Here is a 26,633-nt window from a genome sequence, read left to right on the forward strand (position 1 = left end):
CATCCACACACCCCATGTACCTCTTGAAGCAAGATGCTCTGTACTCAGATCACACCATAGACATGAAAGAGCAACCAAGAATGAGATTGGTATTCTAGCCAGATGAAAGAATAGAATTGAATACAATGAAATGAAATGTGTAGAAATAGCTCCAGGCAATGAGTATGAACCAAAACAGTATCTTACATACCTATTTGCATGCAGAATATCTTAGAAATAACTGTAGAATGGAAAGTATATGGTAATTCATCGAAATCTGTTCACACTGAATCCAGTGATTACACTGTGCACAAAGGGTTTGGCTGCATGAAATAGTTGTCTTACACATGTAAGGTTGGTCACTGAGGGAGCAGGATGCCAGACTAGCTGGGCCATTGGCCTGATCCAGCAGGCTATTCTTATGTTATTATCTTATGCAATCCTTTTCTGGATTTTAAAGACCAGATTAATCCCTCCATATTGCTGGCAAAGGAACAACCCAGATTAGGGGAGGTGATTTATGGACCACCACCCCCTTCTCTGAAATACATGGCCGTAGATCAGGCATGGGGAACCTGTGGCCCTCCAGATTTGGGGTTCCATCTCCCATCAGCCATAGGCAGCATGGGCAATGACCAGGGATTGTGGTGGTTGTCACTCAGCAGAGTTTGGAGGGCCACTGCAGAACAGTTCCGAAAAGTACAGTAAAGGCTAGTTGTTGGTCATGAATATTATGAATAGCAGAATAGGAGAAACATGTTTTCTTTTTCCATTTCCACCTAATAGCTATTATCATTTCTCTGTGACATGTTGGTGAATCGTTTTTAAAAGTATACCTTCAGTTTTGCAATTTGCCTGTTAATTCTTTTCAATATCTGTTTAGTATTCAGACTCCCCCCCCCCCCAGGATACATTATAAAATGCAATTGAGCAGAAGCCTATTGATCAGGATCTTTGACATTCTGTTTTTCTACCTTTTCAGATTCAGTTCCACGTGACAATTGGCCACACGGCCATGTCTATTTATATTGATTGTCCCTTTCCTAAATGGATGCACTGGGGCGTCATTTTCTACGCCAGCACTTTCATTATCTTGTTTGGTAACTTCTACTATCGGACATACAAGATGCCCAAGCAGCCTGTAAAGAATGGCAAGATTACCAATGGTGTTGTGGCAAATGGTATAAGCAAACCAGAAAATGGTCTAGTTGTGGAAAATGGAAAAAAGCAGAAAAAAGCAAAAGGAGAGTAACTCGATCCAGGCCTTAACCATTGTTGGCAGTGAGGAGTCTCCAAATTGGTTGTAAAAGAGAAAGAAACGTTATCCTATCTATACCAATTGACCTTTAGGTTATTGAAGAGATAGAAAACATTATTTATGAAGATCGTTTTAACAACAGCCCTTCAACTTTAAAAATTCTATTGTAATTATGTAATTATTAAGACTCTCATGATCTCTATGTAAACTTTTAGACTGCTGGTGTTGGTAATGTAAGAAAGAATTGCTGAAGCATATCCTGTCAATCCAATGGTTAATACTACAATTAACCAAGGGTACAGTTGACTTGTTGGAGCAGACATTTCTTTGAAAAAACGAATATTGTATAAATCTTTCTGAACCTATCATTTGTTTTAAGACCAAATCATTCCCTAATTAGGACATGGATTTTTTCTTGCCCTCTTTTATCATAGTTTTGTTTTATAGTCTCTTAATCTACATGTTACCCTAATTTGTCCACTATATCTGTTACAACTTCTCTTGTGTGGAAATGCACCTACCTCTTCATTTTTTGAAAGTAACACCTAACATTAAATACTAATTTTTGAAATACAGAGTCTGCCAATATAAATTTTGTTCTATTCTAATTAGAAAAAAGTATTTCATTTTTTAAAAATGTATTTTCTCATTAATGAAGAGGACATATTTGAAAGGTCTGTATCTGAAACAAATGACAAACCATGGTCTAAATCTAAGACAATCCTTGTTTCTAAGGTGTCATGAAACTATTGTTTGTTGTCTCCAGTTGCATGAAACCCATGGTGCTAATGCTTAAAATGGTTGGATGTTATATTGTGGTAGAGGGGAGGACAGAACTCAAGTTTTTATTTTGCTAATGGCCTACTTATTTAGTACTGGGCATGTTAAATATAAAGAGGAGAAATTCATCAGCATAGAGTCTTGCAGCTGAAAGCCTCCACCCAACAATAGAACTCAAGTTAGCCACGGCCAGCTTGTTCCATTGGGTTCAGTGGGACTTAAGTCATGATTAAATTTAGTTAAATTGGGGCCCAAGTGCTTAAATGTCATGAGCAAATGCACTGTAGATAATATTGTTGTGAACTGTTTACTCACAAGGTGGTCTTGCCTCTAGTACTGTAATACTTGCGGGCTCATGATCTTTTTACAGGTACTGTACAAATAGACTCGTAATTGATTCTTCTTGCAGTCATGTCACTGCAAGAGCAATATTGGCTGGTTAAGATTCCATCCCTTCCATATCAGCTTCTCTAAGTCTAATTTCCATGGCTGTTCTGCTCATCATTCCTTCTGCTGCACCATTATGGCTTGCCTCTAACGCTTATTGTCAGAGTACCTCAAGCTCGACTCCACTATGGACTGGATACATTTTATTGCACAACTGTGAAGAAAGTACAGTAAGGATTCTCCATTTGCACAGCCCTGGAAATGGATGTGGAGAGAAGTCATGATTTGCTCCAGCTTGGATTGAGTTTGAGGCACAGCTGGAACTAGAACTGAGGAGGTCGTTAGATTTCTCTGCTCTGAATACCAGAGCCATCCTCATATATTTATGAGAAAGAGATTTCTCTCTAGTAATGTATTTTATATCATGAAAATAAAGCTATTTAGTTGAGACAGAAGCTCGCAGGACATTCTGTTTTTACTTTTATCCATCTTGTATTGTCTGTAAAAACGATAGGAGAACAAACCCCCCTGTATTTCTGAATATTTACTATGTCTCTGGCTTAATGGTTTTGCCCAAAACACTCCCAAAGCAATCCAAAAGTATAATTGGAAAGGTTATAAATGTCTGGACACAGATCATCTTTACAGGTTTATTTGGCAGGCTGGTCTCCCAAAGTAACCCAAACTGGGTGTGAAAATACTGGCATGGGCTGCAGCCCTAACTAGGGAGTAGGCCCGTGGAACACTGTGAGACTTACTTCTGAATAAACCTGTTTAGGATGACACTGTGGAAATACACAGCAGATCTCTTAAATCTTAACTGGTCTGGGACCATCAAGTAGCTTCTCTGATTAGGGTTGTTTCTTTTGTGCTTTCCAAAATGGAGCCGAAAGGTGGGTGTTGTTGTAGGCAGCTGGCAGAACCGGGTGGGGTGACCTTGCTCACCTGGCTTCTGAATGTGGGGGTCGCTGCTGCTAATAGGGAGGGGGTGACTGCAGGTAGCTTGGTTTCCAGCAGGCACAGTAGCACAAGCAGTGGGTTGGCTCCAGCACCAGCAACCTGCTGAACTCCTCACAACCTCAACTGTTACTCAACAGCCTCTGTTACTGGCAGCGGACTCCATGTTGGGAAGCCAAGTATGCAATGCAGCTCCACCCCACCAGCTGTTCCTGCAGGCAACAAACATCTTGGGACATGATACGCTAAAGGGCTGTTGATTTTATTGGGGGAGAATTAAGCATGTGCTTAACTTTTTCATTGAAATCAATGGGACTTGCATGTGCTCAACCTTGTCTGGATTATTCCCTTAATGTATAGAAATAAAAAGTAAAAGATGTTTGCAGATCTTTTGTCCTTTTTATAATCTATTGGGATTTCAGCATGGGGTGGTGTTCTGTCATCATCCAGGTGGGGGGGGAACCACCTATTTCAGACAACATAATTGACTTTTGCCAGTCATATTGAGAATATTCTCTTCCAGGGTGGTGTGGCTTTTGACTTTGATTTCATTTGGTTTTATTTTTTTGCATATCACAGTCTCATAGGTCTTTGTGTATTGTAGATTCATATCCATGAGAACATACACTAACCCTAAGGTGCAATTCCATCAGAATATTGCTGCTGGAAACCTAAATCCTGCATAGCTTGTAAACCAAGCACTTGTTGACACCGATGACAATGCAAATTGCACCACAATAAGATACAGATCCTGGCATGCTTGACTGTGTGGCAGACCTGGTTTAATTAAAATCATGTTAATTTGTTCGTTAGTCTCTTTTATCACAAAAGTGACTTGAAATAACTTACAAAAATAATATAAACCCAACAAATAAAAGTTTTAAAACACATCTATACAAGTAAAAAAGACAGGCCACATTAACAGAGATCAGATAGACCTGAAACCCCTCAAAAGAGGGGCCAAAATCCAGGGCTAAAAAAGGTTTCTGCTTGGTACCTAAACATAGATAAAGATGGCAGGCCTCCCTGGGTAGAGCATTCCACAAGTGGAGAGGCACCACTGAAAAGGCTTGTTCTCGTATTGCCACCCTCTGCACCTCCCATGGAGGAGCTACGTGGAGAAAGGCTCACATGATGACCACAGGGTCAAGGTCAGTTTGTGTGAGGTGAGGCAGTCCTTGAGGTCATTGGGGTCCTGAGGCTTTATAGGTCAAAACCAGAAATTGAGCCCAGAAACTAATTGGTAGCCAGTGCAGTTGCGCCAGAATGAGTGTTTATATATTTGGGCTGTCAGCAATCAGGCTGCTGAATTTTGGACCAGCTGCAGTTTCCAAACAGTATGCAGCCCCCTGTGTGACACATTTCAGTAATCCAAATAGTCCCTGTCCAAATAGGGGCACGACTGGGCCACAAGTTGAAAGCACTGGGGGAAAACACTCAGCAGAACCAAGGCCACTTGAGCCTGAAGCTGCAATAATTGATCCAGGAGTACCCGCAAGCTATGTTCCTGCTCCTTCTGAGAAAGTATAATCCCATCCAGAGTAGGCCACACCCCACCCATCTGGTTGAGGGAACCACCCTCTAATAGTCACCTGCCTCTGTCTTATCTGGATTAAGTTTCAGTTCATTGGCTCATATCCAGTCCATTACCAAGGCAAGACAATGGTCCAGTGCATCCACTGCCTCACCTGCAAATGTAAAGGGAAAGTAGAGCTGTGTCATCATGGTGCATTTTGGGGGTGATTACAGTATCCTTTTCTAGACATCTTTAATAGGTACCAGCAACATTTTGAAAGACATCCACACCCTGTACATACATAATGCAAAGTCAAATGTTCCAACACTAAGTCATGGTTTGGCTTAGCATTATGGCCAAACCCGGACACATGCTTTGTTGTGGTTTGTTGGGTGAGGCAAGCCCAGGTTTGGACATGATGCTAAACCAAATCATGGCTTAACCCTAGAAAGTACAGTAGCAGCAGGACTGAGGAGGAACACTCCATGTACCTGCATGTTTTCCCTGTTCATGCTAAACCATGGTTTGTCTTAACCTTGTACGCAAAGCAGGTAATTGTCATGGGGCCCACAGAAATCTCCGTAAGCATTGCAACATTTAGTCATAACTATTTCAAAGACTTTATTTTTAAAACTTAAAAAAAAAATCTAGCCCTGCGTCCATAGATGTCATTTCTACTGAAACTCATCTCATCACTTTCTCCTTTCCAGTGGTGGGGGAAGGGAAAGATGGAGCCGAGATATGCCAATAGCACTTTCCAGTTGGCCTTTACTCTTGTACTTTTCTTAAATCAAACGTCCTGCGTAGAAAGCTAAGTTAATGCATGTTGGGCTTGCATTCCCCAGCTTGGATTTTGGCATGTTACAATTTGGCGGGGTGGGGGGAGATTTGATACTGGCTGATTGCACGAAACAATATTTTGAATATACGGTATGTCAAATACAAACATCAGGAAATAGATTTTCCAGAGTTGTTTTGAGATATAAATCATCTTTGTAACACTTGCTTGTCAGAAATCATAAGCAAAAAATGTTTCTGATTTTCAGGCAGCTATAACTTATTTCAGATCAATGGAGTGTTGCTGAGTCTATACTTGCTTTCTTGTCTCCACAAAACACAGAAATGCAGCTGGTTTGTGTGTGTGGCAGGTTTCTAGTAACTGAGCAGTTACATGTGATGGGGAGATAGTCCTTGATTTGCCACACTGTATGGCGCAGCAGTTAATTCAAAGGATAAACGAATGTCATTTTTGCAAAGGATACTAAAGGGGTGGTGAATAATGTGAGACTCCATTGCTTATCTCAAGCATTTTAGTTTATTTATTCTAGCAAGGCTTCATTCCTCCAAATGAACCAGTGCCTTTGCATGCTGTGACTCATTTTTATGAAGTGGTCTACTGGCTACACATGCATGAACAGTATCACACATCAACAGCAACCATTTGCAGGATTGCAAACACACTTGGTGGCATGAATAAGAGCAGATGTTATAATGCTGAATGTAGCCCCATTATCCATAGACCATGCATATTGAATGAATAAACTGCTTCAGGTCGCTGCAATTGATGACAAAGCATCCCTGGGACTGGTTTACCGGTAGTTGCAATAAGCAATTTCATTTGAAATTCAATAAGAAACACATTACCATGCCATGCTCAGAGTGATTACCGTAGTCATCTGTAAGTGGGATTAGCTATGATGATCTAGTTTATTCCATTTTTAACCTCTGTCTTTCTTACGGAAATGATGTGCAATAGTTTGCTTTCGCAAAAACAAATAGGGGAAAAACCCAGATGAACTACAAACTGGTCTTGTCAAAAACTAGAATGTCAGTTCTTCCTTAATTCTGGTTCTTGGAGCATGTCTGAGATCAACACAAACTACGGATTGGAGCCAACTACATTTTGCTCAGAGTAGACCCATTGACAGAGTAGACCCATTGACCCAAAATAAGTTGGTCAAGTCCATTAATTTCACTGTGTCTACTCTAAGTAGGACTAATGTTGGATACAATCTTCTTACGATCTATTTATCAATAAATGTATACGCTATTGAAATCCACAGGAGATGTTAGTAAAAGCTGTAACAAAATAAACTGTTTATTTGAGTGCAATTTTAACATTTATTATGAGCAGCTTGCATTGTGGCTAGCATGTTTTGTAAATAGATTTCATGCAAATTATAGTGTGATGTATTCATTCGGGTTTTAGATAGCTGCATCTTTCCGCAAAAGCAAGAATTTTTTGGGTGGGGAGGGAAGAGTTTGATGTTGGAAAAAAATAACAAGTTAACACTAAAACCTGCCTTTAGAAACACAAAAATATAATCCAAGTATAAATAATGAAGCCGTATCTCCCTAAAATTCAGCACGTCTATGCAAATGGGCTCTTGGGCAAATGCTGACACATAGGTTAGCCATGCACCCGGGTGATGCACAATCATCATCGGACTATGTGTGGATGGGTGGGTGGTTCCCACAGGGACTCAATTCCTGCTCAGCAGAGATTCTTCTTCCAGGGACGGAGTCTTCTATGTGGACATCCACATATATGTAGGGACCCCTTCAGACTGACTCTGTACACATGTTGGCTGTGTACCGATGTGCTCATCAGCATCTAGGAGGCTTCAACTAACAGGTCCTGTTAGTGCAAGATTTTCTGCTTTCCCCCTCCCTCTCCTCCTGCCCCCTTTCATACCACACCCTTTTCCAAATCTGCTCCACAGGGTTGGAGGAACGCCTAGAGCAGATTTCTGGGGGGGAGAATATTCAATGGTGTAAGCAGAAATCATTGCACTGACAGAATGCTCACATAGCAACAAGCCTAGGATATTCTATGTAGGAGCATCTTTTCCTACATCTGTACTGAACAGGCTTCTCTGAATACCAGATGTTACATGTTAGAGAACACATCTGCATTAATCTGAGGCATTTGAGTCACTAGTGCAAAAATCAACAACCCTTTTCTCGGTTCGGGATAGCATATGCTGTGCTTCCCTCAATGCCTGAATAGTCACCACGGCTGTTTTCTTAGATCAGCTGAATCAATATCTGTATAATAATTGTAAAGGTAAGCTTCAGCAGATCCAGAAGCTGCACATCATTCATTTCACAGAACGATCCTCACGGTGTGGGTCTATGCATTTTATAGAGCGTCCTCTTCAGAGCTCTTTAAATCTGCTTACAAAGCACCTGACCGAAAGCCTGTTTGGATCAGACTCAGGAAACTGGAGACAAAGAAACTGCATTTGCTGAAGACGTCTTATTACCGCATTTTGATGTGGCACTGTTATTGCAGGTACAGATACCAGGGAACGTTCATTGTCAGTTTATGTAAGCCTTTAAGCATTTTTATATCGTTAGGTTCATGTTTTGCCTTATGCAAGGTAGCATTCTATGTTATGATTAGTTGAAATGTACGAAATATTTCTTAATGATCAAAGCACTTGTTCTTGGCACATGTGTCCTCAAATTAAGGGCCGGATCCTTCTTCTCATTGGCTGCAAACAGAGATGGACTGGGGCAATAGATGTGATCCAATTTTTAAAAATCTGTTCTAGATATTACAACAATTGTTCATAAACCTAGGGATTCAATTACAAGGATTTGTACTTTTAGCCTTTAAACATTTTTATGACTTGACTTTTAGGAATTAAGTATTGCAATATTAGGAATTATCTACTATTAAGATTTGGGGCTGTATGTGGGATTTTAAGGTTCTGCATGTCCGTATGCATGCATACATCTTACAGGAATCAATGGAATTTGTGCATGAAAATGGCTGGATGAGGACTTGCAGCCATAACTTTCATTGCAAATGCTCCCTTTAAGAAAATTGGATAGCTTTTTTGATGAAGTGCTGCTTTTGTGTAAATATGTAAAACTACCCTGAATGGACATATTAACTTTTTAAAAAATGTATAAAATAATATTTTGCTATTTTGATAGGTGGGAGAATTTGGTAAAGGATTAGTGTAACAATGACTTTGCTTATTCTGTGTAAAACTAGAACGGTATAATTATTATGCCGTGTATGCATTTGGTTTGAATTAGATGAGACAAAATGGCTGTTAGCAGTTAATTATTATTTTTCTGCTGCTGATTTTCAAGAGCACATGGTAAAAGCTGATAAATAAACATATGTGCCATTTTATGCTCCAATCTAACTTTTGGTTTCTAGGGAATGTTTGAAATATTTGGAGCTTCACTGGCTACTGTACATAATAGGGTTAGCAAAAATAAAAATAAATGCTTAAAAGTATTTAGCTTTTGTTTTTTGTTTTGTTTTTGCCCCCTCTTTCATTATATTAGAATTCATGACATCAGAATCCATTAGAATCCATGTCAATATGACACAACTACCATGCTATCTTGCTCTCAGCAACATGTTAGCATAGGAGCCAACTCCTAGGGGCTGAGGTCCTTTCGGCTCCCCAATAAAATATTTGAGGGGCCTGGGGGGCCCTAAAGTTGATGGGCATTGCCACTCAAATGGTATGCATGTGCCATGTCTCATGATCAATTATGCAGGGCAGAGATTACCTGCCAGTGTGGTCTAGTGGTTAAGAGCAGTAGACTCGTAATCTGGTGAACTGGGTTCACTTCCCCGCTCCTCCACATGCAGCTGCTGGGTGACCTTGGGCTAGTCACACTTCTCTCTGAAGTCTCTCAGCCCCACTCACCTCACAGAGTGTTTGTTGTAGGGGAGGAAGGGAAAGGAGAATGTTAGCCGCTTTGAGACTCCTTCGGGTAGTGATAAAGTGAAATATCAAATCCAAACTCTTCTTCTCTCTCTCCCCACCCCCTCAATATTCTATTCAAGTTGGCATCCCTGCATGTTGGCATCATCTTGACTTCCAACAGACCGATCCTATTCATGTTTACTTGGAAATAAGACCCACTGTGCTCAGTGGAGTCTACGCTGTATTAGGTATGTTTAAGATGGCAGCCCAAAGTGGATATTTTAGTCTATCAGTAACATTTCCGCAAGGAAGGGTTGTAGCTTAGTGGTACAGCACTTGCCTTTCATGCAGAAGGTCCTGAGTTCAATTCCTGGCATCCCCAGGTGCAGCTGGGTAAATTTCCTGTCTGAATCCCTAGAGAGCCACTGTCAGTAGAGATGGTACTGAACTAGATGGGCCTATAGTCTGAGTCAGTATAAGGCAGCTTCCTTTGTTGCTATCTTGAAGGTGTAAAGGCATGGAAAACAGACTCTCCAAATGTTCCTATTTTCCAGGGACAGTCCCGGATTTACAGAAGCTGTCCCAATTTCTGATTTGATCCCGGAATCTCCTGCTTTTCCTTAGGATGTCCCTATATTCATTGGTGAAATGTTGGAGGAATACCCAGGAAATTCCCAGGCTCACAAGTACACTATCACCCTATTCCAGCTTCCAGAACCCCTAGGCACTGAATGTGTAAAGAGGCCATCAGTAACATATAGGGCTAGCCCTATCCCATGGTATTTCTGCATATGGCAGCAATGTCCTTGGCCTGAAACCCTGGAGAGCTGCTGCCAGTCAGTGCCGACAGTGCTAAGCTAGAGAGACCAATGGACTGACTCAGTACCAGGCAGTCCCCTGTGCTCCCATATGGTTGGCTCTGTCTGAAGGGAGCAGCTTCTGCACCTGCCGAGTTACCTCCATGAGGGCAAGAGCCCTGATTGGCCAGGATTCCCATTGCCATGGGAAAAGCCCTGCATGTGCTTAAGCCGCTCCCTCATTTTAGACATGCCATAGTCTAAAGACTGGTTGAGCCTCTATAGCTTTTCCATTACAGATACCAGACTGATTCAGAATGGAATCGCCAACCTACCGACAACACACAAATCTCTCTCTCCTCTCCATCTTTTTTCAGCAGTTCTCAAAGGGCCTGGGGGCAGGAGAGGATGGCAAGTGTGGCAGGAAGGTTCAAGGGCCATCAGATAAACAACTAAACATATTTCAGTGTAATATAGTATAGTATCAAACTAATTCTTTTATTTGCAGAATATGGATACATTTCTTTTCAAAATGAGAGCAGTGAGCAAAAGACGGCCAGAGAGGGGGTTATCTGTACTTTCCAGGGCAAGATGTTCACTGATAATTGGTGCAGCCCTTTTATCTTCTTGCCATCATGCCTCCTCCATAAGTGGGACACAGTGCCCATCAGTCCATCAGCAAGTCCACCACCCTTTCTCATGGACTCCATAAGGTTCTTCCCGACCCATTCCCATCCTTGCAACAGCCTATGGCAGGCATAGACAAATTCGGCCCTCCAGATGTTTTGGGACTACAACTCCCATCATCCCTAGCTAGCAGGACCAGTGGTCAGGGATGATGGGAACTGTAGTCTCAAAACATCTGGAGGGCCATGTTTGCCTATGCCTGGCCTGTGGGGAAGGGCATTTGTCATACCTGGGCAGAATGGTTTGGAGCCTGCAATCTCATCTCACAGAGTGGGAAGGTGGTTGGTATGGGAGAAGACAATTCCCCAGAGAATCATGGACCCAGAGATCCATACCATCCATGTAAATCACAATTATGTCACAGTCATGGTTTCCCCTAAATAATCCTGGGATTATTCCCAGCACCATTGGCAAACTACAGCTCCCAGGATTTTTTGGAGGGAAGCCTAAATGGTACAAGAGGGCTTTAAATGTGTGGGGCGAATATGACCCTAGTGTCCTTTAGCAGGACAGAGCTAGTGCCCAAACCAGCCTCATAACTCAGATGACTGGTTGTTAGCCACCCTCCTACTGCCTGGCTGCTTATCATAAACTTCTTTTCAGATGCGACCAGCTCCCTTCCCTGCAGCTAGTTTGTGACAAGGATGCTGAACCTGATGCACATCGTGTCCCTAGTGATCCTGCTTGCTGCTTATTTCTTGGGCAGCATACCAACAGCCCTTGAGAAAGATCCCCAAAATCAAAATTGCCTTTGTAAGTCTGCTTGCCATGTCAGCATTTCAATGTGTACCAAGCTAGGAAAGTTAGCCACAGGGTCAGATGCACCTTCTTGCCTTGGCAATCCTGAAGTCATTACACAAGACAGGTGTGCCCAAAAGGCATGAGCTAGGAGTACAGCGTGTGATACGTTCAAAGGCCTGGATCTCCAGGAGGGTGGATGTTCACCTGTGCAACCTAGCCTGTAATGCACCTTACAATGGTCCAACTGTGTGGCCAGCAGGTTATTAAATGGGTTGGGATTCCATAACACCTGTCCAAAAATATCTCTGCCTTGACTGACTGCATGCTACCAGGCTCGAATCAAGGTGTTGGTCAACCAAGGCCCTACATAGCTTGGGATCCAATCATCCTAAGGAGCTCCTCCTCCAACGCCAACCAAATCAATATTTAAGATGAGTGTGTGAGGGCCTTCTCTGCTTGCAGGAACTGCCGGAATCTGGGGTTAGAAGACATGTAGATGGACCTTCTCCAAGGTAGGTTCTCAACTCTAGATCTATATCTGTTACCCACATTGCTAGGTTCCAGATGCCACCTGGAAACATTTTTATTTGCCTGAAGTTTCATAAATAAGAGCTGCATTCCTCACCTGCAGTTTTTATGTTTTTCTTTTTATGGTCTGGTCAGGGCGCAGCCTGACTCCCTCCTCTGGCAATCTGCACATAATTTTGCTTAATGGTTGCCATCAATTTGATTTTAATTAATTTTTATAATGAAATATTTTTAGAATGTTGGATTATTTGATTGTTGTTAGGCGCCCTGAGCCCGGCTTCGGCTGGGGAGGGCAAGATATAAATAAAATTTATTATTATTATAAAATTTTAGTATATATAGATAGGTTGTTTGTATATAGATAGGTTGTTGTAGTCTTTTCCTTTGTTTGATACACAACATCCTGAGCTCTTGCTGAGGAAGGGCTGTCATGTATGTAGGAGTGCACATGTGTGTGTACATGACCCCAAAACACACAGGAACATTTGCAGGTGAAACATGACCCCAAAACACACAGGAGGCAGGAACATTCGCAGGTGAAACATTTGAGCTCTGTTCCCTTGTGTGTCTACCCAGTCTTTATTACTGTCAAGAACATGCGCTCACACAAGACTACTCAAAAGAGGTGGTTTATTACAAGAAACAAAGCCTGCATAAATCAGAGGTGTGGCAATTAATGTGTAGCAGCATATATGGAGACACAGAAATCACTAGTGCCTAATACTCCTAATCTAGAGGCGTGAAATACCGTAATCTCCTAGGAAACAAAGTGGATTAGCATAACGTTTGTTATGAACTCTGGAAAAAAGGGACAGGAAGAAAGTTACACCTCAACTTCTCGTTAGTGTGATCCTGCACTTGGATGAATGAAAAGAGATAATAATAATAATAATAATAATAATAAATTTTATTTATATCCCGCCCTCCCCAGCCGAAGCTGGGCTCAGGGCGGCTAACAACAATCAAATAACCAAATAGTTGAATAATCGCACATTCTAAAATATTTCATTATAAAAATTAATTAAAATCAAATTGATGGCAACCAAAATACTGTGCAGGTTGCCAGAGGAGGGAGTCAGGCTGCGCCCTGACCAAAGGCCTGGTGGAACAACTCTGTCTTGCAGGCCCTGCGGAAAGATGTCAGGTCCCGCAGGGCCCTAGTCTCTTGTGACAGAGCATTCCACCAGATTGGAGCCGCAGCCGAGAAGGCCCTGGCTCTAGTTGAGGCCAGCCTAACCTCTCTGAGGCCTGGGACCTTAAGGATGTTTTTATTTACAGATCGTAGGTTTCTCTGTGGGGCATACCAGGAGAGGCGGTCCCGAAGGTACGAGGGTCCTAGATCAAGAGCCAAGGTTTGGATCTGGATTTCTATGCCTATGAGAGTCAAACTCTCACATTCTAACCCAACAGGCAACCAAACAATTGTAAATAGAGGCCTTATGTCCAACAAAGCATTAAAGCTGTTTCTTTGTGAGTGATGTGAAGGAGAACAGAGATTGTTGGATCAATGATGTTCTGATTACATATAATAATTCTGTTGTGAACTCAGAATACATTGTTATGCCAGCTACATGAACTCCACTGACCTATACTAGTCCAACATTTTGGTATTTACATAGGCGCCGACTCCATGGGGCTTGAGGGGGCCCGAGCCCCCTCAAAAATTCGTTTGGGGGGGCTCCGCCCCCCCAATAATCTCCGGCGCCCCTCCAGCAGAGCGCCATCGCCGCCCCTCCCCCAGCCCAAAATGCACAGGGGGGGCGGGCTGCATGCCTCCTGCCCTCCCTCCCGAGCAAAAGCTCCACCCAATTTCCTTTGGAGCTGATTAATAGGCGCAGCACGCTCTCCCCTATTCGCTCACGAGGAGGCGGCGCCACTTTATTTGCATATTCATGAGCTTATTTATTATTCATGAGCTTTCCCGGGCCCCCCCAATATTTTTTATAAGTCCGCGTCCCTGGGTATTTATCACTTATATACACACCTACTATCCGATGACCTATTTTCAGCAATTCCCGCCATGTGGTTCCTGTTGTGTGTGTGGAAAAGACGGAGGTTTATGGCAACCTCAGACTGTTTCATGGCTCTGCTTTCACCCGCCCTGCTTGTTACTGAAGAAAGACATTTTGTCATCGACACCTGCTGTCACTTGTCCGATGACTTCCTTCCTTGACAACTGAGGCAGGGCTAGGAGAATCTACAGACAATTCCCAGCAAACATCAATTTCGGTTTTCCGTGGATTGACATTTACTCCAATTGTGTTCTAAAGAGCAGGTTTTCATGGGAAAACCTCCAGACTAAAAACGGGTGCTCAGACACAGAGCTTTAAAGCGGTGGATAATGTGAGCAAGTCTATTGTCAGCAATGCAATGGTTTGTTCTCTGCCAGCCAGTACACAACATTAGCTTATTCAAACAAAAACGCTTGTCTCATTCTCCTCTTATTAGGACATTTCTGGCAAAAGGGGCACATCCTCTGATGAAACGCTGGAGTGTGTGATCTGCTTTATGTCCTGGTGTATTTTTCATTTAATGCTATTTGTACTGGGAGCCACCCAGAGTGGCTAGGGAAATCCAGCCAGATGGGCAGGGGTATAAATAAAATAATAATAATAATAATACTATTTTTCATTTAATGCTGTTTCTGTCTTGCACAACTTTTAAAATGACTTCTCCATGAAGACTGTTGCCAGGTCTACTCACGTCTGTGATCAACATACCTTACATGTTAATGCATGTGTCTGCATGTGTAATCAAAGAGTCATGAACATAGAATCATAATCATGACCCAAAATGAGCTCTTTTAGTCATATGAAGTTCTATTGTACTCTTAATTACTTCAGTTACTTGGGCATAAGCAAGAGCCCCTAGATTACATCCAACTAACTTCTACTCAGAGTAGACCCACAGAAATGAATAAACCTAAATTAACCATGTCCATTAATTTTAATGGGTCTGACTAATATAATGAGTATGACTAACATTAGAAACAACACACTTGGTATCATGAAGAAATTGGCTGTACCTCCTGTTTATAATTCTCTTGTGTTACATATCAGACAAGGGCCTTCTCTATTGACAGACAGCTGATCCTTAGTCCATTCACTTCATATAACTAAGCTTTTTTTTAGGCTTATTCGACATCTGGGTGTCTCATTTAGGAATGCATTTTCTGAACAACCACTAGGGGGAAATAGTGACTGAGTTAACAGCATCTGCATCATTTGTTAAGGAAAACACATAGTACTACAACTGATTTTACAAAGACAAAAAATGGCGGATGAATCATATGCATTCTGAACTCGGCACCAACATTAAATAAAAAAGTAGCTCAAAAAGGATATTGCAGATCTGGAAAAGGTTCGGAAAAAGGCAAGCAAAATGATTTTGGGCGATGGAGCAACTCCTCAATAAGGAAATTCTACTATCTCTGGGGCTTTTTAGTTTAGAGAAATGGTGAATATGAGAAGACGTGATAGAAGTGTGTGAAATAATGCACAGTGTAGAGAAAGTGGATAGAAAAAAGTTTTTCTCCTTCTGTCAGAAACTGAACACTGGAAGATTCAGGAAATGAATCGGCTTGGATGGCTTCAGAAGAGATCTAGGGCTCATCCACAGCTCTGTTTGCCCTAATGCTTTCCTCCATGGAAACACGTGGTTTAGTGCTGAATTGGAACAAACACAAATGGGATTTTCTGCGGACTGCTCTTTGTTCCGACTTAGCGCCAAAGAGCGGGTTTTCCAGGGGAAAGTGGCAGGGCAAAACCGCTGAGACCTGAGCCTAGAAAGCACAGGGTAAGTGGGAAACTGCTTGGACTTGGACTTTCTAGGCATAGGTGTCACTTGAGGAAGAGCCAGATGGTTTCTCAGGCGAGCCAGTGGAAGGGTCATGTTCCCCCTTTCTCTTAATTCCCTAATCCCTTCCTTGTCTCTTTCCTTTGCCAGCTTCCTCAGTCACTTTCAGTGCAATTCAGCTTACATCGTAGGTAGGCTATACAAGCAAATAAACAGGGTCACTAGTCCTTTTTGTTCCTTCCAATTAAGGAATGTCTGAGTGGCTACTGGCAGAGCATGAAACAGACCAGGACAAACTCATAAAGACACTCCCTTCCACAAGCTCTAGTCTACATCTCTCCCCCTCTCCAAGCTGCCTCCTACAAAACTTCACTGGTTCCTGAATTTTGCATCATCATCATCAAAATAAAAATATTTGCACCCCATCAAAAGTTATGCATCATCTTGTTTTCCTCTTCAGAACACACACTTGGAAGCATCTAAATTTCTGAGTCATGAAATTATCTATCTAATTGTGGTCCACTGTGCACATATTAAATGCCCTGCCTTTTATAGGGAGATTGGATAGCAGCTTAGCTTCCCAGGAAGTCCAGACAAGTCACAAATATTTTATGGCCCTTTTATACTTACTTATCAGCACATTCCTGCTGGTATTCTTCCAAGCTTCTTTATTTCTCTGTTAAATGTTACAAGGAGACAAAGCATGCTGGGAATATTTCAAAAGAGAAGGTCTCCACAAGGATATACCATTCATCTTTCTGTCTTAAAAAAAATAAATCAATATTTAGCATCTTATTTCAGAACTGAAAGAGATTTTTTAAAAAACACAAACCCACTAATGTAGCAGTATTTCTGAATATCAACCTTGAACACTGATCAGGATATTTGAAGACTCCACACTGACTGTCGAGGCAAAGCAGAGAAGTCTAATTAAATCACCAGGGAGCATAATTTCTTCCATATATCACAGGCCCTAATAAAAACAAAGGCTGGCTGGTTTTATTCATAATAGGGATCTTGTTTGCACACCCCAGAATCTGATATTCTCTCTAGAATATACAAGTCTGTTTAATGAAACACACACACAACCATTCATTTAGGGCCTCTAATAGTGCTCTTTAAGGACAAGAGAGCTGAATTACATACAGTACATCCTTGTAGCACAATGGGACAGTGCATCTGGCTGTTAACCAGAAGGTTGGTGGTTCGAGCCCACCCAGGGACGGCTGTGGGCAGGTGTCTTGCTTTGCAGGGGGTTGGACTAGATGACCATCTGGGTCCCTTCCAACTCTATAATTCTATGATTCTATGTATGAGCACCTTGATTCCAAAACCAACAGGCTGGTACCTCTAAGCATACTACTTCATTTCCTGTCTGTGAATATACTGTAACTTTCTGCTGGACTCTTGTAACTTCTTATACGAAAAATATCAGTTTTTTTCTTGTCTCACTGTTGTTGCACTATACTTCAGGATGTAAAGGTGAAGGGGACGCAGGGGACTCTGTAGTCTAAACCACCAAGCCTCTTGGGCTTGCCAATCACAAGGTCAGTGGTTCAAATCCCCACGACAGAGCGAGCTCCTGTTGCTCTGTCCCAGCTCCTGCCAACCTAGCAGTTCGAAAACACACCAGCGTGAGTAGATAAATAGGTACTGCTGTGGAAGGAAGGTAAACGGCGTTTCCATGTGCTCTGGTTTCCGTCACGGTGTCCCATTGCACCAGAAGCGGTTTAGTCATGCTGGCCTCATGACCTGGAAAGCTGTGGACAAACGTTGGCTCCTTTGGCCTGAAAGCGAGATGAGCGCAGCACCCCGTAGTCAAATTCAACTGGACTTAACCTCTACTTTTTACCTTTATCTATACTTCAAGAGGCTCTCTCTAAACACCAAAATGCAACAACACTGGAGAAGCATCATGGGACAACTAATAAAGAAAAATAATACTCAGACAGGGTTCTTGTGTCAATGACATGTTATAGAAGATGGCTGCAATTTTTATTTTTATTTTTAAAAAATATCCTGTCTTCAGGGACCCTGTAACATTTTATGTACCTGCTACACCTGCTGTCCCGATGTTAGTTGTTGCTGGACACCACCAAGGCCCCTGCTCTGCCTTCCTTGGGTCCTTTATCTTTAAAATGGACTTTTCCTGCACAGTCCTTCAAACAGAGCACTGTCCTCTGTAACATAAGACACATACCAAATCATTAAAAGAGAGAAGCAGTAACTCATCAAGGCCATGACACCTACTAATCCTCATAACCCCAGTCTTGTTTGGACTCATGAACTAAATACCTCTGCTTAACTAGGTAATGGACTGAAATGACAAAGGCTTTGTGCTTGTTATTTTATTGCGTTGACTTAATCCAGCTTCAGAGAGCAGGCCTCGGATACCGCTGCCTTCAGGAGTCGGGAAGATATCTGGAAGCTGCTTTGTGAGTCATTTTCCTCAAGGTGTAAAGTATCAGGTTTCTGCAAACCCTGCTTTCTGAGGGAGAAATAATGATCTATTGAGGGAGGCATAATTTGCTGACACATTCTGTCATCTAACAAAGGGAATTTGCTTCTGCTTGTAATGACTGCAAACAAAGGCAGCTCGTATCCCTGGGTAATACCATGAAACCTGCTGCTACCTTTCTATTATAAATGACTCAGAGAGTTTATAGGCAGTTTTTTGTCACCACGATTCGAGCGTCTCAGAAAAACCGAACACCACAAACTTTATAGCGCAGTGTTGATGATGAAACATGAAGGTGCATCCTGGCTAAGAGACGCCATGTTGACTGACAACCTGCTAAGTGCAAGGATCGGAAAGGGTTGGGCAAAGACAGTTAATGCTTGCTTCTGTCTCAAGCTCTTTTCTGAGAAGGAACAGCTGGTTCCTGTATGTTCCTGAGAAGGAACAGCTGGTTCCCCTCCAGCTGCTGCACCCAAACATTGCTCGCTCACGGATGTGTTTCCTTTTCCTGGAAATCAGATTCACAACTTACAGCTTCTGCTTGCTATCTGTGCATCCAGTGGATCAGCAAGAAAACACTGAAAGACACAAGTTACCCCATTGCCAATAAAACAACCATGTGATTCTCTCCAGTGAGAACGTCAGGAAAGGTCTGAACTCCCCGACACCTCCTCATGTGTTTCTTTGATTCTTGGTAGAAAAGCAAACTTTTACCATATTTGTATCCCACCGTACATGGGGCTAATCAATTTTAGCTTCGTGAAAACTGGTGTGAAAGTTAGGTAGGTAGGTTAGTTTAAGTATGGCTGTTCCTATATCATCCAACACCCAGCTTCCCTTGTCCAAGTCTAATATTCTACCTACCACTGTATCAAACTAAGGTAATAATTCAGGCCGTGCCGGTCAGCCCTGGAGTTAAGACTGGTAGGAGAGGCCTTGTTAGGAATTCCACTTCCCTCAGAGGTTTGATGGGTGTTGGCATGCCACGGGGCCTTTTCTGTGGTAGCACCCAGGCTTTGGATCTCTTTGTCTTTAGATTTGTGTCAGGTGTCAATTCTGTATATGTTTAAAATGTGTGCTTAAGGCACACCTTTTCAGCCATGTTTTGGAGAACTCTGATTAACTACCCTTCTGTTTAGTAATTTTATATTGCCTGTGGTTGTAGTGACTAGAATTGTTTTGATTGTTAAGAAATTATTCTGAATTATGACATTGTGCTTTTCTATTTGGAAATTCACCTTTAGATGAAAGTCAGGTGATGTAAGGCAGTGTAATATTGGGTGATGCTTTTAAACTGGGCCGGGGGCTTGTGATCCATCTGCTGCATGCATATCCATGATTTTCCCAGTCATAGGGCCATCCAACACAAGCAACATGATGCCCTTCTCTTTGTGCCTCATCTGAGAGAAAATAGGCCTCTTCATTGGTGGCCCCTCATTTGTGGAATGTGCCTGGCACCATCGTCAGTTGTTAGGCACCAGCGACAATTTTATTTCCCCAGGCATTTGGTGGCCCAGTTACCCTCTATTGTAGCACTTATCTTTTAGTGGGTGGAATAGGACTTGTCCTTCTTATTGTGTTGTTGGCTGAATTTTGTGTTGTGGGAATCTTAGGAATTTGGTATTGTACATTCTTTGCATTTTATCTTGCTAAGTTGCTTTGAGACTTTTTTTGTACAACATGACTGACAAATGTAAACAACAACAGCTCAGTTTTGTCTAAATCCAGGCTTATTCACTGTCAGATGAAACCGCCACATCTGCCTCAGAATGACAGGGAAAGGTGCCATAAATAAAAACCATGATCAGGATACTGAGAGCACCCTTTCCTGTAATTCTCAGCAGGTTTAGAGTTGTATTTTATTGTTACCTTTACAAGCTGCAGAGCAATTGGTCAGTTTGACTGGCTGTTTGGTGGACATCTATTGGTCCATGGGCCAAAGAGGCCATAGGTTCCACCAGAAACAAAATAATTGGCTGGAGGGTCCTGGCTATAGAAAATAGTAGCCCAGTCTCAGCATGTTTTCAGTCTAAGAAAATTGAAAATAATACCAGGGCCACAGCTCTTGAGAAAGTGGGAACTAGACAGTGGGCTGTAAAGGTATAGCTCATGTGTCAAACATGCTGCAAAATGGTCCTGATTTGAGAGCAGAGAGTGTAGCAAATTGAAATGGATAATTGTGATAGCAGTGCAAATATTTTACCCCTGCTGAAACGATGCAACGTTAACATCCCCCTCTGAAGTCTTGCAAACTCTAGGAAGGAGAAAATACTGCCTCGGAGAATAGTTACAGACCATGGCAATAGCTTTTAATAAAGCTATAAATAATGCTCACTTTGGCTATATTTGTTAGTAAATGTTATCAAAAGGAAGTTGTTTGTTGGCTTACTGGCAACAGACAATAAATCTGATTCCATTTACTGACTTCTCCAGGCCTTGCTTAGACAGAAACGAAAGACACATGATTTACAGAGGATTGTTCTTCTGCACTCTCTGCAAAGAGGGGATAGCGCAGCTGGATTTCAATTACACCACTGGCTACTCCAAAAATACTTACTTATGAGAAACAGCGTGCAGGACTACAACAGGAATTAGGAAAAAGCTTCATCCTAACAAGAACAAGATCCAAAATATGAGAACAATACAGTACTGAATTGGAGGAAAATATGCAGAACACAAACAATAATGACGTTAAAATTAAATGGCAGACTGTAATCTATTTCAGAAGACAGAACACCAGATGAAAGACTGTTTTGACTGATTTGTCTTTTTCAATCCCTTCCATTTGGTCTAGCGTACTTGGGAAGAGTGATAACACCACATTCCTGAGGAAATACTTCCAGGTCTTTCATGTGCAGCCTGCGCAGCTGTGAGTTTTTGTTGTTATTGTTGGTGGTAGAGCATTAGCTGTAAGCACAACTATAGGTGGCATAATTATACAGAGAAACCTAGCAACATACAAACAGTATACAATAAAGACACTTACCCGGGATTATGGAATGTTTCACTCAAACATCATTCTCACACAGTCCTCCCAGGGCTCTAAGCAGACCATCCTGATGTTATGGACTGTTCAAAAGCGGAATACATGGCTTCAGAAGTTGTGGACTCTCAGTGGTGAGTGGTGCCCATTGAGGCTGGTAGAGCAGAAGGCAGGGAGACGAACAGTAGGCGGAGCCATAGCCAATGACAGGGAAAGCCAACTAGAGACTCAGCTGCATTGGTAAAGGAAAAGCATTTTATAAGGCTTATAACACTGTGACACCAGATGGCGCTGTAGAGTCCCATTTTTCACCAACACGATTTCCCTTTACAAAGTTTAGAATGCATTTTCCTGAAACACTTTTTTGATATGTCTAGATCCAGCCTATTTCTGATTGTGTGAGTATCCTCTTCCATGCGCTATTGAGACTGAAGAGGGGGTTGACAGCCAGCTCTGGGCTGCATTTACACTGCGGTATAGTCCATTTCCCCAACATTTCCCTAACATGATTTGTGCATTATATTTGAGTTTTCACACGGCACAGAAGCCACCTAGAAAACTGAGGGAATATTGCACAAGTTTAGCACTTGTGTTATATGATTCCAGGAAAAAGCAATCCCTTAGAAAATTGTGGGAATTTTGCCTGGCAATTTCCCCCTCCATTTTCATGGGCTCACACCAGAGTTGATATACCAGCGATATACCAGCATGCATTGAACTCTCCACCCATTTCAAGGCTCACGCTGTTTCTTTTCTCTCTCTCTTCTTTTTGCCTGACAAGAGCACACTGGTATTTTGGCCTAGAAATTTCTGCCTAGAAGAATGGTAGCATATAGAGGGAGAGGGTCACAGTGAATCATGTGCATACAGGGTGGCCGAAACCAACATCTCAGTTGACCTCTGTTGATGTTTGCTGCTTGTTCTTGCCATGTGAATGGCATTTACCACAACACGGCAGTGCAGTGGGCAAGATGTAATGGAATGTGTCTGTGTAGCATGAAAGGAATGTTAAAAAACCAAGAAGCTCTAGCCTTATAAACATTTAAACTAACACAATAAACCCCACAAGTGAATAAAGCCCTGGGTGGCTGCAAGCAGACAGGTGGCATGTGGTTGTGGGCACACTGAAGTTGATAGTGCATTTCCTGTATCAGCAAGGGTGGGCTAGATGACTTTTGGAGTATTTCCAGGTCTGTGATTTTATAAGAATAGGGGTAAGAGTCTGGGAAAAGAGAAACCAGTCCTCCTAATATTTATTGAGCTCTGCAGTGCTAATTGGATGCACGTTTTTCACATCCATCTTAATGGTTTCCTGCTATGAAAAAAAAAACCCATAATAAAAGTGATGCTTTCAGAGAGAGCACCAGATCAATTTTAGATCCATTATAATTGATCTGTCATGGGGGGGGGGATATTACATTTATGCTTAATTATATGTTGCTTCAATACTTTTTATTTTAGTTGGGGGGGAAGTGATAACTATCATTCAAGATGATTTCTTCTCAGGTGGAGTGCCTCTATGAAAATAAATTGGTTCCAAAAGTTAGCCACACTGTAATGGATTGCTTGGCTTTAGATCAAACTGAGCATTTCCCTCCACCCCATGGTGTCTCCTCCCCTTGTTTCTATCTTCACAATAAACTGCTGAACTGAAGGGGGGGCAGGAGAGAGAGAGAGAGAGACCAGCTCAAGGTCAGCTGATAAATCCCTTCTTAGCTATGCAACTTGAGTCCAAATCTCCTGGCTCTCAGTCCAGCACTCTTCTCAACTGTCCTACACCTTTTCCATACGTATCTAAGTATGAAAGCTTTGTGCTGTTGCCAGGTCAATTCCTGAGCCTACGATGAAGGGGCTCACAGCATCAACACTCCCAAAGGGTCTTGTCCCCCCTCCCCCGTGTCCACAGCCACAGCCTTGTATGCAAACAGAACTCAACCATTGTGATCTGCTAGCCTCTACAGCTTGCTCCCTTTAAGAGCCTGCAACCTTTTTTCCTCTAGCTCACATCACAGCAAACTCTCAACTCTGGCTTTGTCTTTTAACTAACTCTGAGCCCACTCTCCTATTCATTTTCTTAATGGCCTATTACCTTTCCTTTGTTTTCTTAATGGCTCATCTCCTAGGTCAAGCACGGGCAAACTCAGCCCTCCAGATGTTTTGGGACTACAACTCCCATCATCCCTAGCTAACAGGACCAGTGGTCAGGGATGATGGGAATTGTAGTCCCAAAACAGCTGGAGGGCCGAATTTGCCTATGCCTGTCCTAAGTGATCTCCTGAACACAGGAAGCTGCGTCCAGGGCTTAGGAGTGTGGCATCCAGTTAGACTCCAGACATTGATTAAATTCTAACACTTACTGAACCCAGGAATTTAGGGGAGTCTGGCACCCACAAACTCTTAGCTCTGTGATTTTGGATGTGGGTGTGTGATTGGTGATTCATTGTTTGCACTGCTGCAGCATTTGGAAAATAGAATCATAGAGTTGTAGAGCTGGAAGGGACCCCAAGGGTCATTAGTCCAAGGCCCCACAATGCAGAAAGCTCAACTTAAACATCTATGACAGATGGCAGATATAGAGGGGAGGGAAGCACTTCAGCAATGTTACTGGGGAGAGGTGGCTCCAGGGAGGCCTCAGCAAGAAAATTGGGGAAACAGTTTGGCCAAGTGTCTCCGAGCAGAATTCTGCACCCTGGTGCACTAGAGGAGCCACAGCTAGCCTTGCCGCTTTACATTTGGAAATCAAAATACTGTTCAGAGTGCCCAACTCTCTCCTAGGAAGGGGAAAAAAGCCCACAGCAACTACAGTAGCTTATTACAATTAATTAAATGCAGGCTACTTTAATCTGCTGAGTATTACTGAAGTAGTGCTAACAGCTGCTGAGGAAGAAAACAAATCTAGCAGCCTCTGTGGGGACACAGTGAGAATCGTTGTGGGTGCCAAGAGTAATTTAGCCCCAGGGATGTGCTCTTCCCCACCCCAGCAGAAGACCAAATGCTCAGGGTGATCTCAATATGAAGAATGAAATCAAGGATTCATTCAAAGGAAGAAAAGTTATAGCAATGGGTGAGTTCAATTACATTCACATAGGCATGTTTCAGTCTGGAAAAAAGTGGTCACTTTTATAGGCCGTAGGCCAGTTGGTCACATAACTGACTAGATGGGGATACAACCCTGGGCTTAATCTTAAATAATGTCCCGGGACTAATGTAAGCTGTGAGTGAATTGTTCTTCAGTCCTATGCCTGGGATTCAGGAGCAACATTGCTACATTAAATGAATGGTGCAAACTAAAGGGAGAACAGAGGATCCTGACATTAAATTCTTGGATGTGTTTCATCTACATTGGTTCCCATGGCTGTTGGCTATAATAGGGAAGTAGGGGTTAATTTTGAATGTTACAGTAGTTTCCATCAGAAAATGCCTGTGGTTTTCAAGCATACATGAAGGAGAAATCACTTCTGCACAAAATGTGTGCATTTTAAAACCAATTAGGAGTACTACCATGCCTAAACTCTGTGTATAAAGAGGTAACCCTAACCTCTAACCTCTAACCCTAACCTCTAACCCAGTGTTTCCCAACCGGTGTTCCGCGGCACACTACTGTGCCGTGAGACATCGGGTGGTGTGCCGTGGGAGGGAGGCGGGCGAGAGGCGGCGGCGGCGAGGATCCGGCGGGGGTGGGGGGAGCGGGGGCCGTCGTGCGCAACCGAACTCACTTGGCGCGCTGCCGGCTTGTCCTCCTTCAACCCGGGTCGGGCCAGGCCTGCTCACGTCCCCGGATCCCCTAGCAGCAGCCGCACGCTCTCCAAAAGCGCAACGCTGCGCGCAACCGCTCGGCCAGCTGGTGCTCTGCGACTCCGCCCTTTCCCCTCCCAGCGCCGGAGGGTTCGCGCGACCGCAGCTGTTCCCTTTCGCAGCGCGCGGGAAACAATTCCAGGCCGATTGCCTTGTGCCGAAAAGCACCGCCTCTCCTTCCAGCTCAGGCCCGGGCCGCCGGCTCCCCGAATGACGTCACGGGGGCGGGGCTTTAATGGTGGTGTGCCGCGAGATTTTTTTCCGGTAAACAGGTGTGCCGTTGCCCAAAAACGTTTGGGAAACACTGCTCTAACCTAACCCTAACCTCTGCACCCTCCAAGACAAGCGTAGCCCATTGAGGATCTGAAGAAGGGCTAATTGTAAAAATGTAGGATAGATGGATGCTGTTGAGCTGTAGCTCAGTAATTGCTATTAGGCAGACACCTTCACAGTATTATTTATGGCGCCTACTAAAAGCATTTTTGGTTAGGCAAGCCTACACAGGCATGTAATTTTAATTTATTGTGCAGATGTGTTTTAAACCTGCTGATTTTATTCATGTTTTGCTAAAACGTTATGTCAATTTGTAGTGTTTGATTTTATTGGGTGCTTTATGATGTATTTATTCATTAAAACATATGTAATGTATTGTATGTATCTATATTCTGTAAACAGCTTAGAGGGTTTGGGTTGATTAAGACAGCCTGTGTCAGGTGTCTTTTAAAAAGGGAGATCAGTCTGGCAGACAACCTCCCACAAAGACAGCTTGTTCGTCACCTTTTCCTGTAAGGCACAGTTACACGGGAGTCTTGAGAGCATGCTCAGTCTGCACAAGGCGAACCAAACAGACCTGAGCATCTCTTTGCTCAGTCGGACAGTGGGCCCCGAAATCCTCCCCATGCACGGGATACGTGGCAGATGTGTAAGGTCCTTCCTTCAATCCATGCAGAAAAGGTAGAAGTGATAGGAAAACTTTGTATATTTGTCTATTTCTTAAAGTCATATAGAGACCAATTCCTGTGAGCTGATCGGAGTTTTGAACATCATGTTCTTCTTTTCAAGACCATTTCTCGCCCCATCTTCAACCTTTTCAGATGGAAATCTACCTTTAATCCCAGCCTGGGAACTGCTTTTAATTTATTTCTATTTCTGTTTGTCTTTCACCTCTTGCCACACCACCACCGTTGCATCCACTTTTCTCTTTATTTCTTTCAATTTCTCCCATTTCTCTGCTTTACTTTTTTTAACCCTTTTGTCTTTAAAACAGGGATGGGGAACCTATGCCCCTCCCTA

General features: G+C 42.8%; 1 protein-coding gene and 1 non-coding gene across 2 annotated transcripts in view; both read left to right on the top strand.

The window, feature by feature from the left end:
• Window positions 1-6,656, top strand: part of ELOVL4 (ELOVL fatty acid elongase 4) — a 48,955-nt gene extending 42,299 nt beyond the window's left edge. Inside the window, exon 6 of the mRNA XM_028722838.2 lies at window positions 962-6,656. Coding sequence (XP_028578671.1) covers window positions 962-1,231 — 270 coding nt within the window. The 3' untranslated portion in view covers window positions 1,232-6,656. The remainder of the gene's footprint in view (window positions 1-961) is intronic.
• Window positions 6,657-17,255: 10,599 nt separating this feature from the next.
• Window positions 17,256-17,329, top strand: TRNAN-GUU (transfer RNA asparagine (anticodon GUU)). Its single transcript has one exon. It is a non-coding gene; the product is annotated as a tRNA-Asn (tRNA).
• The last annotated feature ends 9,304 nt before the right edge of the window (window positions 17,330-26,633 follow it).

This window comes from Podarcis muralis, chromosome 3, assembly GCF_964188315.1.
Source record: "Podarcis muralis chromosome 3, rPodMur119.hap1.1, whole genome shotgun sequence".
NCBI lineage: Eukaryota > Metazoa > Chordata > Lepidosauria > Squamata > Lacertidae > Podarcis > Podarcis muralis.